At 30.8% G+C, this 15,723-nt stretch overlaps 4 protein-coding genes across 5 annotated transcripts in view; 2 read left to right on the top strand and 2 right to left on the bottom strand.

Moving 5' to 3' along the window:
* Positions 1–151: 151 nt before the first annotated feature.
* Positions 152–2,240, top strand: LOC125069862 (40-kDa huntingtin-associated protein). Its single transcript, XM_047679460.1, has 6 exons — positions 152–365; positions 435–684; positions 889–1,102; positions 1,291–1,369; positions 1,718–1,830; positions 1,928–2,240. The coding sequence occupies exons 1-6, from the start codon at positions 301–303 to the stop codon at positions 2,092–2,094; spliced, it is 888 nt and encodes a 295-aa protein (XP_047535416.1). The 5' UTR covers positions 152–300; the 3' UTR covers positions 2,095–2,240.
* Positions 2,241–2,300: 60 nt separating this feature from the next.
* Positions 2,301–4,396, bottom strand: LOC125069721 (serine/threonine-protein kinase RIO3). The gene is made up of 2 exons (XM_047679277.1): positions 2,930–4,396; positions 2,301–2,846 (listed from the first exon to the last, which is right to left on the bottom strand). The coding sequence occupies exons 1-2, from the start codon at positions 4,265–4,267 to the stop codon at positions 2,412–2,414; spliced, it is 1,773 nt and encodes a 590-aa protein (XP_047535233.1). The 5' UTR covers positions 4,268–4,396; the 3' UTR covers positions 2,301–2,411.
* Positions 4,397–5,908: 1,512 nt separating this feature from the next.
* LOC125069786 (60S ribosomal protein L34-like) lies at positions 5,909–7,100 on the bottom strand. 2 transcript variants are annotated; one of them, XM_047679360.1, is made up of 3 exons: positions 7,024–7,100; positions 6,826–6,897; positions 5,909–6,239 (listed from the first exon to the last, which is right to left on the bottom strand). In XM_047679360.1, exons 2-3 carry the CDS (start codon positions 6,888–6,890, stop codon positions 5,945–5,947), a joined length of 360 nt encoding a protein of 119 aa, XP_047535316.1. In that variant the 5' UTR covers positions 6,891–6,897; positions 7,024–7,100; the 3' UTR covers positions 5,909–5,944. The 2 variants fall into 2 exon arrangements, with proteins under 2 accessions (XP_047535316.1, XP_047535315.1); XM_047679359.1 differs by lacking the exon at positions 7,024–7,100 and having other exon boundaries at positions 6,826–7,011.
* A 311-nt stretch (positions 7,101–7,411) lies between these two features.
* LOC125069787 (bone morphogenetic protein receptor type-1B) overlaps positions 7,412–15,723 on the top strand; it is a 105,468-nt gene continuing 97,156 nt past the window's right edge. Inside the window, exon 1 of the mRNA XM_047679362.1 lies at positions 7,412–7,524. Coding sequence (XP_047535318.1) covers positions 7,521–7,524 — 4 coding nt within the window. The 5' untranslated portion in view covers positions 7,412–7,520. The remainder of the gene's footprint in view (positions 7,525–15,723) is intronic.

The raw sequence follows: 15,723 nt of genomic DNA, 5'->3' as shown, positions 1-15,723 counted from the left end.
CGTAACATAGAAAAATAGTTAACATATTTTTTAAGTAAGATTATGTTAACCACAATCAAATACTATCGATATTAATACACAAAATAATCGAATCGTTGTTAAATTAACACCCTTCTCAATTGACTCAATTTACAATTGACAATTCATTAATCAATGTCAACAAATAAAATTCAAATTGTTATTGTTTTTAGTTCGTAATTTGTTGCACACAATACGAATTACTGCCAACAGTTGTTTAGATTTTAGCAAAATATTTACATATAACTTGCATCTTGAGAACTTACGATACGCCATATAATAATGGCTACAGATTTAAGTGCTAGTTTTAATGAACAATACATCAATATTAATACGAAGCTGAAAAAGTACGACTAAGAGTTTAAGTGCTGTAATCACTTAATTGTAGGTATCATTTACTTATTCTATGTTTACAGGAGGTTCATGCGTAAACCAAATATATCTGAGGCTACAAATGAATTCATAGCTCTCGCGATACAATGTGAACACTTAGAGCAGCCTGCGTTTGCTGGTCAAACGTACATTGGAGCGGCAAAGTGTGAAGCATCAGCAGGAAATTTCCTGGGTGAAGCTGAACAGTATGTTGCCGCAGCTAGACAATTTATGAAAGCTGAAAAAAAACTAGCAGCATTGAAATTCTACAGTCCAGATAGAGAAAACTTGGAGGTGAATTAGTTTGAATAGCTTTTATTTACCTAATTTCTTTGATTTTACACTTGAACTTAATTTGAAACTCATTACAACTTAATAAGATATAAACTGATAAGAAATCTGATAAACAACAAAAAATTGCTTTTATTATTATGATTAATATATATTAAATAGTATATATTTATGGATTAAAATTAAAAATATAATAATATCTTTCAGGCAGCTATAGGTTGCTATATGCAAGCTCTAACCAAATATCCAGCAAAGTCTGCCATCCGCACATCAATACTATTAGAATTGGCTAATGAGCTAATAGAACTGGACCATAAACATGAGGCCTTGGCCTATTATGAGCAAGCAGTTGATATAATTGAAGACAGCACAATGAAATTAATGTGCATGAGGAACTTAGTGAACTTACTCATCAAGTGTGGTATGGTTTATATAAATCTGTTTTTTTTTCTAAATAAGAAAGTAAAATCACTTATGAGACTACCATAGAACAAATTTAAAAATGTATTAAATCATTTTGTTGATCAAAATTTATATTATATCACCATCATACCATTTTACAAACTGGTTCTTAATAAAAATAAATTAACCTAATTGTTTCACTTTTAGGAAAATATGATATAGCATTGGAGACTGCAAACAAAGTTTGCGATTCTAATATTTACATCCCTGATGGTATTTTGACAGAGTAAGTTAAATATAAGTTGTAAGTTTAATTAAATAATCATATTTTTTCTTAGTACTTAATTATATGTTATATAAATTTAAATATATATTATATAAAACCTACATGTTTATGGTAGGAACTAAATAACAAAATAAGCCAGATGATCACTGTTGGCTGCATCCCATTATTGATTGATGTTGCACTTAACAAAATAATTCGCAATCATCTTGGTAACATGGAGGAGAAGAGTAGACTGGGTGGTTTTACTCCACTCTACTAGAATAATCTGGTATAATATTTATGTTATTAATTTTGCCTAGGATTGATCACTCAGTCAGTGGTAAATTTTACATATCTTTTTATTTATAGGCTACAAGTCAGCAGAGTTCTTTTGGTCCTTTTAGTGGATCCTGACGAAGATACAAAATCTGTATCATTAAAACAAATGTTGGATAATTTGCTGTATGATGAAGATAGTGATGGTAATTACAGAATTTGATAGAATTTGTACACATTTAAATGTTGTGCAATAAATGTGATACATTTGTAACAAAATATCAATTAAATTTTTTTTTCCAGCCATTCCATTCAACATTGATTTAAGGTTAAAACTACAGTCTATTATTATCTCCAGCAGGTGTATGGATCAACAATCTCTAATTAGTATAGCTTCTGATATTAAACCATATTTTACCATGGAACAGAGAGAGTTGCTGGAAACGATTATTGAAAAGAAGTCTGAATGATAATGCAAAGCAGTTTTTTCTCTTATTGTTATAAATAATAATGTTGCATAAGATTTTATAATTTGCAACTGCTGCTTTGATTCTTTAAAGTATTGTTTATAATGTAACATATACTATTTATTTAAAATAAAAAAAAAACCCTTATGATTCAGAGGAAATAAACAATAAAAAACTCAGCTGGTTTAGTCATTTTATTTGATACCACTTCCTTTTTTTGTCTTTTTCTAGTTTTATGCACCATTTTTCTTCTCTCTTAAAGTGTTTCTAAAAACAACACTTATAATATTTTATTTCAAGATACATAATGAATGGAACTATTAAGATTTTTTATCTATGTCACTACTACTTATATCCCCATGATTTTTAAGTATAGCGACATCTATTACATCACCAAAGTTGACTTTTTTATCAATCAGACAATTGTCAACCTTGAGTTCATTACCAAAGTTGGCAGAACTATCAACAATTTCATTATCTTTAGAACGAGACCACATTTCATCAAAATCATCATCTTCCTCATCACTGTTGTCACTTTTTCCTTTCTTGGTTTCACTGGTTTTTTGCCAGCAATACTCAAATGGGTAGCTGATATTCCTGTTGTCATCTGGAGCAATCTCGAAACGCGAAGATAAGGAATTGTAGGTGGTATGCACACCTTCCAACATATTGACGTCAACCTCTTCAAATCCAGTGATAGACTTGAATAAATCTTCAGCGGTGATAATATCCGGAACTCCTTTCCTTTCGAAGAACTGTACAAAAAAAAACAAATTAAAAGATATAAAGCAATATCTTAATTAACACTATTGAATTTAATATTCAGTTTATTACTTACATTGATAATATTACGGCAGTCCCTCAAGAGGAATTCTAGACCATTAGGATGATCTGGCTGCACTGACTGGGAGACATCTATAAACCAACATTTGTTTTCCCACCAAAGAATATTGTATTCAGACAAATCTGCGTGCACTAAGTGCCCAACATTGTATAATTTATGCATGGCCTCTATAACTTCATTGTAAACACTGGGCCACTTATCTGGCTTCATAATAACATCTCTCAGTTTTGGTGCAGGTTTATTATCTTTACCAATAAAAGACATCACAAGTATATGCTTCTTCAAGCAAACCATTTCAGGGCAGTTCAAACCAATCTTCTGTATTCTCATCATGTTGTGCATCTCTTTCTCTGCCCACATATGTACAATTTTCCTTGGATTCTGCTTAGAAAAGCGATCCTTAAATCTGTAGTCTGCTTCTATATATTTGTCACGAGTTTTGAACTCATTTAGAGTAGTCTTAAAGACTTTTATTGCACATTCTTTAGGTAAAACCATCTCTGGGTATGACTGATCACTATTAGCGTGCAACACAACTGATTCTTTACCAGTTGATATAACACCATTAATGTCTTCTAACATACCATTATTGATAAGCTTAAAAAGAATAAGTCTTGTTGCTTCATCAAGACCCATTTCGGCAGTGGCTTGGCTCTCTTTTCTGTCCAACATCTTGTGTTTACGAGCTTGGTTCCAACGAGTATGCTCTTTCAATTGGTTAAACACAGAATTTGATAGTTTCATGTCGAATCCGGCACCATCACCTGTGCATACTTCAGGTGGAAACGCCATTACTTTGCAAGCATTTCTCCTCCCATTAATAGTGCTATCATGTTTGGTGACCATCTCACCATCTTTCATAATATATCCTCGCTTAGGAAGGCTGGCGAACTCTTTCTCGTTTGTTTCAAATCTATCCCAATCTTTTTTATGAGAGAAACCAACATCCTCGTCGTCAGATTCAGAGTCGTATACTAAATGTTCAGGAACATTGCGATAATTATCAAACGATACAGATACCTTAGCGTCTCCATTTCGCTTTTTTTCAACTCTTTTTATTTCGTCATCATATTCTTTATCGAACTGACATTGCAAAACTTTTGCAATAATAGCATCTGAATCGCAATACTCTTTCACATTAGACGCCTCTATTTGCCGTACAATATCAGGTGACAGTTCTGTAGATTCTGCACTAAAATGGTTATCTGATATTTGTTCAGCAAACTTTATCTCCTCTTTAACCTGCAGACCCTTAGCATATTCCTCTGACATAATATCAGACAAGTTTTGCGTATCAGAGGGCACAGAAACTTTCTTCCAGGGATTCGACATCTTAAATAAATTAAAAGTATATCACAGTTTTAAAATAGTTGCTAAAATAAATATATGTTTAGATTTGTACGTAATTAAAATTTTATTTCACAATATTGTGTATAGTTCACTTCAATCAAAGTAATTTTATTTTCACCACAGATAAAGAAAAATATATAATTAGTCGATACTTGTCAAATTAATTGAATTGAAGTATTATAGGACAGACTAAAATATTGAACATTGTAAAATAAATAGTACTCCGTATTAAGAATTAAAGTTACTGTATTTTAAATATTATCTGAACATTATAGATATGTTTCCCGAAAGTTTGATTTGTAGAGAATTTTGAATTTGATAGAACAGCTAGGTCTTACCTTGGAATTTTATTATATTTAATCACAAATCGCAATTTGGGCTCTGTTCACAGCAATTTTATTGTTTGTATATTAACTGAATTTTGAGTCGCTTGTATTGTGATTTCCACGATTTAAATAATCTGAAACAGATTCTGAGTTCAGTTTTAGTTAATAAATGAATGAAAAAGTTCGACCAGGCAAGATTTACACTAATTATACAGAAAACTCGTCAGTTATCTATATTTTCACAAAAAGTTTTCTCGTTTTATCAGCTTGAATTACGTTTGCCACACAAAATTTTCCACCTTTATGGTCACCTCAATAAACTAACCTGCGAAATCCTAAAACAATGCATTAGTACTAGTAGCAACTCTAGCTCAAAGATACATTGAGCCCCATTTCTTCAAGGATTTTTTTACTTATGATTGTATGGTCACAGTTGACTCTACTGAGTATGTGACAATATTAAGTAATATAATAGACCTATCCAGACGTTAGATATGTTCCTAGAAAAGTTGATTTTTGTAGAGGCAAATAGCGCGCGCTTCTCCGGCTTCCTGTTACACATTTCCGTTTCATTTTAATCAAAGAACTATTCACTACAACATATTGCAGGAAAGCGAGAGCCGAGAGGAAAGGTAAATACACATTAACTAGAAACGTACTACTGGGAATTGCATTCGCTTTTATTGGTTAACTTTGAATACATGTAATGAATCGTACAAAATAATATATTAATAGTTAATACAACAATGATTTAAAATCCTTAAAAATGTATCTTGGCAGAACCAATAAAATGTTAATTAATGTTACGACAACGGATTAAATTTATAAAAATGGTGTTGCTCTCGATTTTCTTTCAACTAACTTCCTTATTTGAGATGCTTAAGTGTTCAACATTTGAATTCATTCCTTTGTCCGAGCCGAAATGTACCAGCGGCACGTGAATATTATCTTACCTTAGATTGCAGGTTTAATTACGTGTACTACGGAATTATAGTGTTTAATTTCATTTTCGGTGGAAAACATAAAAATTCTGTTATGGGTCATGTCACATGTGTATCACCAACCCTTATTAGAGTAGGGCAGTAAAATTAGCTCTAACAATCTTTTAAATCCCTCATTTTAATAAGTCTTTTATCCTCTTTGTTTACTTAGTTTGGAATTACTAAAATGAAAAGATAACTGAATTTAGTATGTATACAGTGCATTCGACAATATCTCAACAAAAGCAATTGGTGTACCTATTCCTATATGAATTTGTAAAATACTGAATGATTCTTATGGTTATTAAGAAAACAAAAATAGTTTTTTAATAATTTTATTTACACCCTAATGTTCATTTTGCGGCCTTCTTGCCAGACTTAACAGTCGCTTGTTGTGCCTTAAGAACCTTAACAATCTTTTGTTCTTCAATTAAGAAAGCTCTCACAATGCGCTGTTTAACACACTTGTGGCAGAGTACACCACCATACACTCTCTTAACGGTCTTCTTGCGGTAGCAAAGTCTTGAGCGCTCTGCGGGTCTGGCAGGCTGGATACCTCTGAGTTTGCTTTTGCACTGGCCACATCTTGGGATCTTCTTGGGCTTCTTGACGTACTGATAGACAAGACGTCCACCAGGAGTTCGTACACTGAAAATAATGATTGATTTTGCTGAGAGATTGTAAATAATAAAATAAGATACCCATTAACCATATGTATAAATATATATATATGTCGTTCTGATATTTCAGAGTGTGATAAACAGTTGAATAATATTGATAAAGATTAATTGCAACTGGATTGTATTTATTATAATTCTGTTTAGACTTTTGGAGTCCATACTTACAACTGTAAGTGAATTGAGGGAAAAAGAAAACATATTTCCTTTAAACATGTCTCTTCCCTATCAATATTAGCAGGTAAATATCATTTAGCATATCCCTAACTACTAAGTGGTTTTATACTATAACATATAGTATCCTGTTCTAAGTCACAATATTGTTCTTGGTTTAACAGAGTGCTGTTGACTTACATATAGTTATAATGTTTAAAATAGAAAGCTGACATGTACTCAAAATGAAACTAAAGTTCATTGCCGGAAAGTTTGAGGTTATGTATAATTATTGATGAAATATCATTATGAATTCTAAGTTTTTAAAGAGGTATTGAAGAAATTACTTTAAATTACACGTAATGACCACGAGTTATTTTAGAAATAATGAAATATACACTCACATTCTCCTTTGGTTTGACTTGGTGTTGTACGACAAACGTCGCCTAAACGTAAGTCGCTGTACCATTTTGAAGCTGAAATATAAAGTAAATTATGTGTAACAAGCACTGAACTTATTAAATCACCATAGCACCGGTAATATTTTCAATAATAAAAGCTCGATTTAATTCGATTTCTTTGCACTTGCACCAAATCCGTACCTTTTTGACAGCTGTTAACAAGAAAAGAATAACAACAAATTTTTTATGGCAACATTTCAATGCTAGCTTGGTAATGTTGCTAGTAATTATGGAATTTAAAAGCTTTACTGAAATTATCTATTATGGTTTACAATTAAATAATGATTTTATAAAACTTTGTGTACCTATTTTTGTTAATTATTTTAAAGAAAAGCTAAGGAAATCTTTATAAATATTTGTAATATTAGAAGTTTTTTGTTTATAAAATATTTAGTAAATGAATAGTTTTACATTAATTTCTTAAAATATTATACAAGTATATTAACTTTATAGCATTATATGATTCCTGATAATAAGGTACAAAATAGCGTTATATACTTCAATAATTCTAATTTGTTTTAATTTGTTGTGGCAATATTGATTACAAGGTTAGTAAAATGGCTGCCATTGTGTGATGTTTTTGGTGTTTGTGTTTAAATTTGAGAAAAATCGTGTTTTTCGAATATACTAAAGAAAAAATGGGTAAGTGAATATTAGTTTTCATTAAAAATATATCACTCGTCACCAAATAACATACTACTCTAATGATCTTCTTAGTCATTGACATTCCAAAGCAGATAACAGATGATTGGGTTGTCTTACAATCAAAACATGGAATTAATTAGTTCAGTAATTACATTTTTAAATATTTTCGAAGCATATTGTATGTATATTAACGTGATATTAAACTAGCAAAATGTGTTCTAATGATATTTTGTTACGCATTGAATTGAATTGATACAGTCTGTATACATAATTTTGTTTTCCTATATATTATTTTCGATGTACATAATTTGAATATCTCTGTAATTAAACTTAGTTTTCTACATTCTTATATACATTTTTCATAGTATTTTATATTTATCAATTAAACGCATTTTTAATATATCGCTGTCATGTTATGTTTTCATCGTTGCTTAGTTTGCTTTTTTGACAACAGATGGCGTTCCTTATCGCGATTAGAAGCGAATGATAGTATATACTAAAATAATTATTGACCGGTTATTTGTAAACATTAAAACATATAAGAATAACATAGGTAATTTCTTTAGTATGTCTAAAAGTTTCATTATTTTATTGACTTCAAACTTCCATTTTCAACATCAACATGTGCAAATAAAATAAAATAATTCACTTTTTTTACATAAAATGATTAATTGCTGCAAATGAAATAGAATTAATACATTGCATGGAGTTTTTTTCAAAATCAATGTTGCTTAAAGTAAAAATATTTAATTTATAAAATTTTTACTATAAATGTTTACTAGTACTATTTACGTATTATAAATTGATGTTGTTTTTCTAAAAATTTTTTTTTTTTACATACAATAAATCTAAGAGTACTGTTATAAAAAAGTTATTAAACGAATTATCATATTTCATATCGATCAAAACAATCATCTCTGAAACATCAGCTATACTTATTAACATTGTTCAGTAGAGTAGGTTCTTAAGCTAAACAACAATTAGAGCAAATTTTTTATAAAAAATAACATCTCAAAAGAGGTCACTGTATTATTTAAATAATTATTAATAAAGCCATCTGTTTTATTTAGTAGATTACTACAGAATTCTGATTATGACTACAGTTATTATACCAATATAATTTATTATCTGTATATCATTTCTTTAACTACCACTTGACATTAATATTGTTGTAAATCTCAATTATTGATTAACTAAACACATTGCCAACCTATATTTTTCATTATCCCCAGATTCTTGTATGCACATTTTTTAAGTTTCCCATTGATCTTATTTTGTGTTTTATTTTTTGGCTCTCTTACATTTATATTACTTATTAATTAATTATTTATATTTACATCATCACTAATTTACTATTTATTAATAACCTTATTAATTTAATTTGAATTTTTGTAAACATTCACGGATTCCTTACCTGATGTTGATATTATATTGGTATCCAATTCTTGTGTGTGGGATTAAAGAGGATGATGAGTCTGAGCCCTGAAATTAGATAATTGTGTGTTGTAGAATTAGCATCTCTAAATTCTTGTCTATGAATAAGACATAGTATGTGTGTCTATAATGTTAATTGTTAATTATAAATCTTACAGACTGGTCAATTTTAATGGAAATAGAATCGCGGTCTAAAGGATCACTTTTATAATATGATTATTATCTTAGTCTCACACTAAAGGTCGTAACTAATTTGGAATTTTGACTCGATGCTCTTTTACGGCCCCCGACATCAATGCGCGTACGCATTTGTTAGACGCCATGTTTCATTCGTGGTGTCAGAAATAAGCCTTTATAAAATGTTCAAAAGCGTTTACGATATATATTAAGGTTAGGGTAACAATGTTTTTTGGTATGTCCGGAAATATGTATTACATAATTTTAAAGTAGGTATTGTTATGTCACGGCTACGAGTATTCTAAATGCGAAAGTTTGAGTGTTGACTTTTTTATTTTTGTACGCAGCATTGAAGGATTACCTTTTTTTGATAGGTGATGGCTCGAGAGCGACACCTGTTATTATTGTACCGAAAAAATAAACAGCTGCGGGCAAGAGTCGTTGAAATATAGTATATTAATATTTTAGAGCTTAACCCCCCCTGTTCATGTCATCTATTCTATTTGTGTCCTATTAAGCATTGTTATTAGTTGTGTCGTAATTTAACGAAGAGTTCTAGGTAAAAACACAGGTGGGAAATTAGTCACATAAATAATATACTACTGGGAAGACCTATCAGTAGTAAGTTGTTATACGTAAAAATATAATAACCTATTCTCTGATTTATTTGTCCTAAATGTTCAAAATTTTGGTCACGGTAGTCGAAGGCGAGCGAGGATTCGATTCTGGGAATCGTTCGACATTGAGATGGGTCATTTTGTAATAACAATAGCAGGAAAGTTGATAGGGTTGCCACGTGAAATAATTTTATATATACAATATAATACATATTTAAACGCAATAGCTAAAAACGTCGCTTGGAAATAATGTATACAAGTTTTAGATTGAAGATCAATTTTAAGAATATTTTACCCAGCTAGAAAAAATGAAATTCTCAGCTTTTCTCTACTTTAATATGCATGTACTATACATACTAACCTTCCCTTTGTATCACTCTGTTTAGTGACGGAAGCATTACAACAATACAGACAGCGGGAAGTGACTTTGGTTTATATAATGTAGAGATAGCACGTGGGCTTTAGTCGCGTTAAATATTCAATATATTATGTCGTATTTGATAACTTCTTTGCTATTTACGTTCGTAACGTGAAGTTATATCATTCGATCGCAAAATCAATGATTAACAATTATTCATAAGGGACTGGTAGTATTATACCAAGGTTAGTTCGTAAAACATAAATATTACCCTTTTAGATATAATATTACTATACACTAGACAAGACTATACATTCTTTGCGCTTTAGTGATGTGTGTTCTATGCTACAAATATCATAATCTATAATGTGCATTGTGTCACAACCACGTGGAGATTAATAAAAAATGTATATCTCAGTAGTTGACGTTACATACTTCATTTGTAAATTACAGAAACCATTAAGTTTCTTGTTGATTCTTCTAGGAAGAATCAACATTCCGATCGGTATATTTATATTTAATTAACATGACATATGTATATATATTTTTTTATGAAATTGGTATATGGTTTGGTAAATGGGCCACCTTATATTAAGTGGTAACCACCACCTATAGACATTGCGGTAAGAAATTTACCAATCCTTTCGTCGCCGATGCACCACCACCCTTAGAAACTGAGATGCCATGTCCCTCGTCCATGTAGTTACACTGGCTCACTCTAACTTCAAACTGGAACTCAACAATAACAAAGCCTTCCCACAAAGTAAACCATATTAAATTTTGTCATTGCATTAAAAATTATTATAAAAATAATTCGGGGGGCATATCTATTATTATAATGGCAATGGTTTCTAATTCAATCACAAGAACCATTGACCGACGACTTAGTATTTATAAGTAAAACATTATTTACGAAAATTTATATTATTATATACGATATTCAATTGGGAAACAAAAACTAAAGCTAATTATAAATTCATTCATGATGTATATTTATTAATCACACCATGATTCATATAGTTCCATGAAATTTTAGATCAATTATTGGGATCGAGTCTCGACTCTCGATTCATTTCGTCTCGCAACGGTCGACGTGGAAATGTTTTTCCCGTGATTATATTCAATTACGTATGTAAATGTGGTTAATTAGCAGCTAAGTGTCACGAGGTGAATTATATTCCGTGTTTACCTCCGTAAAGTGCTATGTTTTCAAATATATGACGTCACACTTGCAGCCTTTTACATAATATCTGTTTTGTTTTATTATTATTATAAACAAAAGATAAAATTACTATAAAACATAATGTTAGGTCGCGTAAAAATCATGTAATAGTAAGTGCATGTGATTATTATTATCTTTATTTACACATTTAATTTTTAATTAATTAATTAATTAAATTAATCGTAATAATTATAATTCGTTTATAATTATTCTTCTATTTTTTTCTGTATAATTTAAATGGTAAAGGTAAAGTTTTAAAGGTTTTTTTTTTAATTAAAAAAAAAACGAACAGAACAGTGTAATATATATATTTTTATGTAAAAATGTAGTTAAATTACTTTTATAGCACAGCCCTTAAAGTGAGTCGCGCTTTCTTTCGTTTTTCCATAGAGCTCGGAGCCGACACCTCGCGACAATGGACGCCCTTCGCTGATCCAACTATTGTTCCTCTACACCAAAGCATCTCGGGTAGAATTCAACACGTAGTTTATACGTATATTTTCCTTCTATACTATATAACTGCCGCATAACGATTATGATTTTGTCCTTGCTAAGTTATCGGAAAGTCATAAAGGTATTATAATAATGTTTTTTTTTTTTTTATGGCATAGGTTGGCGGACGAGCATATGGGCCACCTGATGGTAAGTGGTCACCACCGCCCATAGACAAAGCCGCTGTAAGAAATATTAACCATTCCTTACATCACCTATGCGCCACCAACCTTGGGAACTAAGATGTTATGTCCCTTGTGCCTGTGATTACACTGACTCACTCACCATTCTAACCGGAACACAACAATACAGTGTACTGTTATTTGGCGGTAGAATATCTGATTGACGGGCTTGAAATTGAATATGTGAGTTTTTTTGTTATAAACTGATGTACCAGCAAAATTAAAATCACAATATGCTTTATTCAAGTAGGCTTTTACAAACGCTTTTGAATCGTCATATTAAAGAACTTTGTTAAATGTAAAGCTACGACCGGATCGAAATGTAGATTTTATTGAAAAGAACCAGCAAGAAACTTAGTAGTTACTCTTTTAGAACATGTGAAATAGAAAGTTATGCCAGTTAAATAGAATTATATATAATAATTCCTGCTTGAAAGTCAACAAGTATTAGCTCCACGCTTTTTATCATATGAATATTTGAATAATACGAATGGACAAAGTAAAAGCTAAAAGCCGCATGCCGAATACAGAGAAAATTTTCAAGTTATTAGTAATCCTCTAAATTGTACTAACTAACGGTTTAAAGAGTTAAATTAATTTTTTACAGATATAAAAACATTTGCAGATGCTTCAATCTTAAGTTTTTTTTAATTTAAAAATAAGAATAAAAAAAAAATAATGTCATCATAATATATTTCTTAATATTACAAGATAACATCAACACAACAGTACCACATAGACCACCCTGTCTTCGTGGTACGAGAAGGTATATCAAAATGAGTCTATTAATGGACGTAGATTATAACTCCTCGATGAAATGCTAAAGCTTTTGTACGGAATACACTTACATAACAGCTCATTAGTTGCTTTTCAGGGCGTAGGATGAAAAATGACTGGTTATCTATTCGCGTCCTACGTACAGCCGAGCCAGCGAGGAAATTCAAACTTAATAACTTCAAAGACTTAGATTTAACCAGATAACGTGCTAACATCGGGGAAATTTAATTAAATCTACCAAAACTTCAATATATAGATTAAATGTGATTTAATTTTTTTCTGTTGTAGGTTGTAAAGATAAATCTTGGTCTAGTGTATACGGAAGGTTTATGTAGCTTAATATTACAGTTCAAAAATACATAAGACTATGTTACGAGAGTGTATCGGATGATGTTTAAATAAATATACAAATATATGTAACACATCCATCACACTAATGGTACCATTTTGTATCAAAATTTGCATCGAAATTAGATAAACATCTTATCGTGATTTTATTTATTATTATAAGAAAATGGTAATCATATATTTACTATCAATTTAAAACTATAATAATATGTTAATGTTAATGTTATTGTTTCTCTGGTTCATAATTATACTAACTCACCTATTAACGGTGAATACAGCAAAACAAAATCTTTGGTGATTACCGATAGACTCATTACCTTTTTGATTTTACTTTGTTTCGTTATTTGAAATGGTAAGATTTTAGAAAGTAGACAAATTGATACGCATCGCAATGCAACTAGACGTACTTATTTTGCTCCGTTGTTAAAATTCTCAATTAGTGTTTAAAAGTTATCACATTGAGTAAAAAATTATATCATTTTGTTCAGTGTTATAAGTGCAAAACATTTGTGTAAATAGTTATTGTACTTTGTGGACAGTTATTAAAATAGAAGCAAATAAACATTTGAAAAATATTCGTTATTGTGAATTAACTTGTGGATTGTGAGTGAACTTTGGCCTCTGTAATTACACTGGAGGACGAGCGGTCATCAACCTCATTAAGCGACTGAAGCTCAACTGATTGCGACTGCAAAATTCAACAAAGTATTACAAGCGACAGTGGCCTTGCGGTTTAGGTGCAGTCCGCGGCGCTGCATGCAATCAGAAGTCGCAGGATCAAGCCTAGAGTCAAATAGATTTATTTTTCTTTTTTTTTTTTTTTTTACATTTTTTTTTTTTTTTCCACATCTATTTTGAAATTATTTAGCATCACTACACAAGCAATTTCAATTAATAATTAGATATGTCAACTGAAAGACTAAAGTGTGCTGGTTGCTTGAAGAAAATTGAAAACAACAAATATCTCAAATGCTCTCAATGTCACCAGATATATGACTTACTGTGTGCTAATTACTCGGAAAAAAGATTTAATAATCCTTTGGCCAAAGATGTAAAACATATTTGGAAATGTCAAGTATGTATAAACAAACAGCCGAAACTTGATAATACCAATATTCCAGCTCGAACTATAAAAACAAGTATCTTATATGATGCCGAAACTCGAAAATCGGCTCTAGTTAGTACAAAGGATTCCACACATTCCCCACAGTACGAAGTGTATAGCGAACCTACTATGAATTTAACTCCTCCTAAAATTAGTGGTGATGAGAACCTAATCTCAACGATCTGCGAAAGAGTTCTCACAGCAATTAAAATCGAATTACCTAGTATGCTATCTAAGGTACTAAAAACTGAGTTATCCGACCTATCAAACGATGTTCACGAATTATGCAAGTCTGTGGCTTTTCTCAGTGAGGAGCATGATGATATGAAATTAAAAATTCAGGAGCTCACCAATAATAATAAGCTTCTTCAAAATGAAAATAATCAACTCCATATGACCGTGTCTGACCTATCTGATCGTATTAATACCATCGAACAGCACCTTCGCCAAGACAACTTGGAGTTTAATGGCATACCGGAACATCACAAGGAAAACATTCCAAACATAATACACCAGTGTGCTAATGTCATCGGCCATAAATTGACTGATGACGATATCATAAACTGCACTAGAGTGGCTAAGCTAAATAAAGAAAATAAGCAACCACGCTCTATTATCGTTAAATTTAAAAATGTCAGGCGTCGCGATGAATTTTACTCAGCAGTTTATCGTTATAATAAGTCCAATCCTGACAACAAGCTTAATACATCGTTATTAGGAATGTCCGGAGATAAGAAACCTGTGTATGTATCGGAACATCTTTCCCCTGCCAACAAATTTTTGCATGCTGCTACACGGAAGAAAGCCAAAGAACTCTCATATAGGTTTACATGGGTACGAAATAGTCGCATTTACGTTAGAAAAGATATTAATTCTCCTTTCATCCATATTAAGAATAAGACCAGCCTTGATTCACTTCACTGATTATGGTTTTTTTTTTTCTATTTATTATGTTGAAGTGTTTTTTTTTTTTTTTATCATTTTTTGTTTCAAAATGGCTTTTAGTATTTATTACCAAAATATTCGAGGCATGAAAAGTAAATCTGTTGATATACATAATGCTATTTTATGTCAAAATTATAATATACTTAGCTTTAGTGAAACCTGGCTTGATAATTCCATTTTATCAACCGAATTTTTTGATGACAGGTATCAGGTAATTCGCAGGGATCGTGATAATCGTTTTCTTAAACGTTTTAATAAATGTCATGGAGGTGGTGTGCTAATGGCTGTCTCTAGAAAGCTAATTTTAAATATTAGGAATGATTGGAATTCTGACCTACTAGAAGATCTATGGGTACAAATTAAAATAAATAACCGTTATATTCTAAATTTATGTACTGTTTATATTCCAAATTATATACCTTTCAATGTTTTTAATGAATTTATAAATAAATGTAAACACATTATGAGTATGTCCCCTAATTGCATTACATGCATATTAGGAGACTTTAATTTTCCAGACCTTATCTGGAACGAGGCTT

This window comes from Vanessa atalanta, chromosome 16 (assembly GCF_905147765.1).
Source record: "Vanessa atalanta chromosome 16, ilVanAtal1.2, whole genome shotgun sequence".
Classification (NCBI taxonomy): Eukaryota; Metazoa; Arthropoda; class Insecta; order Lepidoptera; family Nymphalidae; genus Vanessa; species Vanessa atalanta.
Note: the sequence above shows the minus strand (reverse complement) of the source record. Positions and strands in the feature narration are given on the sequence as shown.

What these genes read in the sequence shown, in the direction of transcription:
- LOC125069862 (XM_047679460.1), top strand. Translation starts at nt 301, where the DNA reads ATGGCTACAGATTTAAGTGCTAGTTTTAATGAACAATACATCAATATT. An exon ending in CCTGATGGTATTTTGACAGA is followed by an intron (nt 1,370 to 1,717) that starts GTAAGTTAAATA and finishes TTTTATTTATAG; the next exon opens with GCTACAAGTCAGCAGAGTTC. An exon ending in GTATGATGAAGATAGTGATG is followed by an intron (nt 1,831 to 1,927) that starts GTAATTACAGAA and finishes TTTTTTTTCCAG; the next exon opens with CCATTCCATTCAACATTGAT.
- LOC125069721 (XM_047679277.1), bottom strand. Translation starts at nt 4,267, where the DNA reads ATGTCGAATCCCTGGAAGAAAGTTTCTGTGCCCTCTGATACGCAAAAC. An exon ending in ACTGCCGTAATATTATCAAT is followed by an intron (nt 2,847 to 2,929) that starts GTAAGTAATAAA and finishes TTTTTTGTACAG; the next exon opens with TTCTTCGAAAGGAAAGGAGT.
- LOC125069786 (XM_047679360.1), bottom strand. Translation starts at nt 6,890, where the DNA reads ATGGTACAGCGACTTACGTTTAGGCGACGTTTGTCGTACAACACCAAG. An exon ending in AAGTCAAACCAAAGGAGAAT is followed by an intron (nt 6,240 to 6,825) that starts GTGAGTGTATAT and finishes CATTATTTTCAG; the next exon opens with TGTACGAACTCCTGGTGGAC.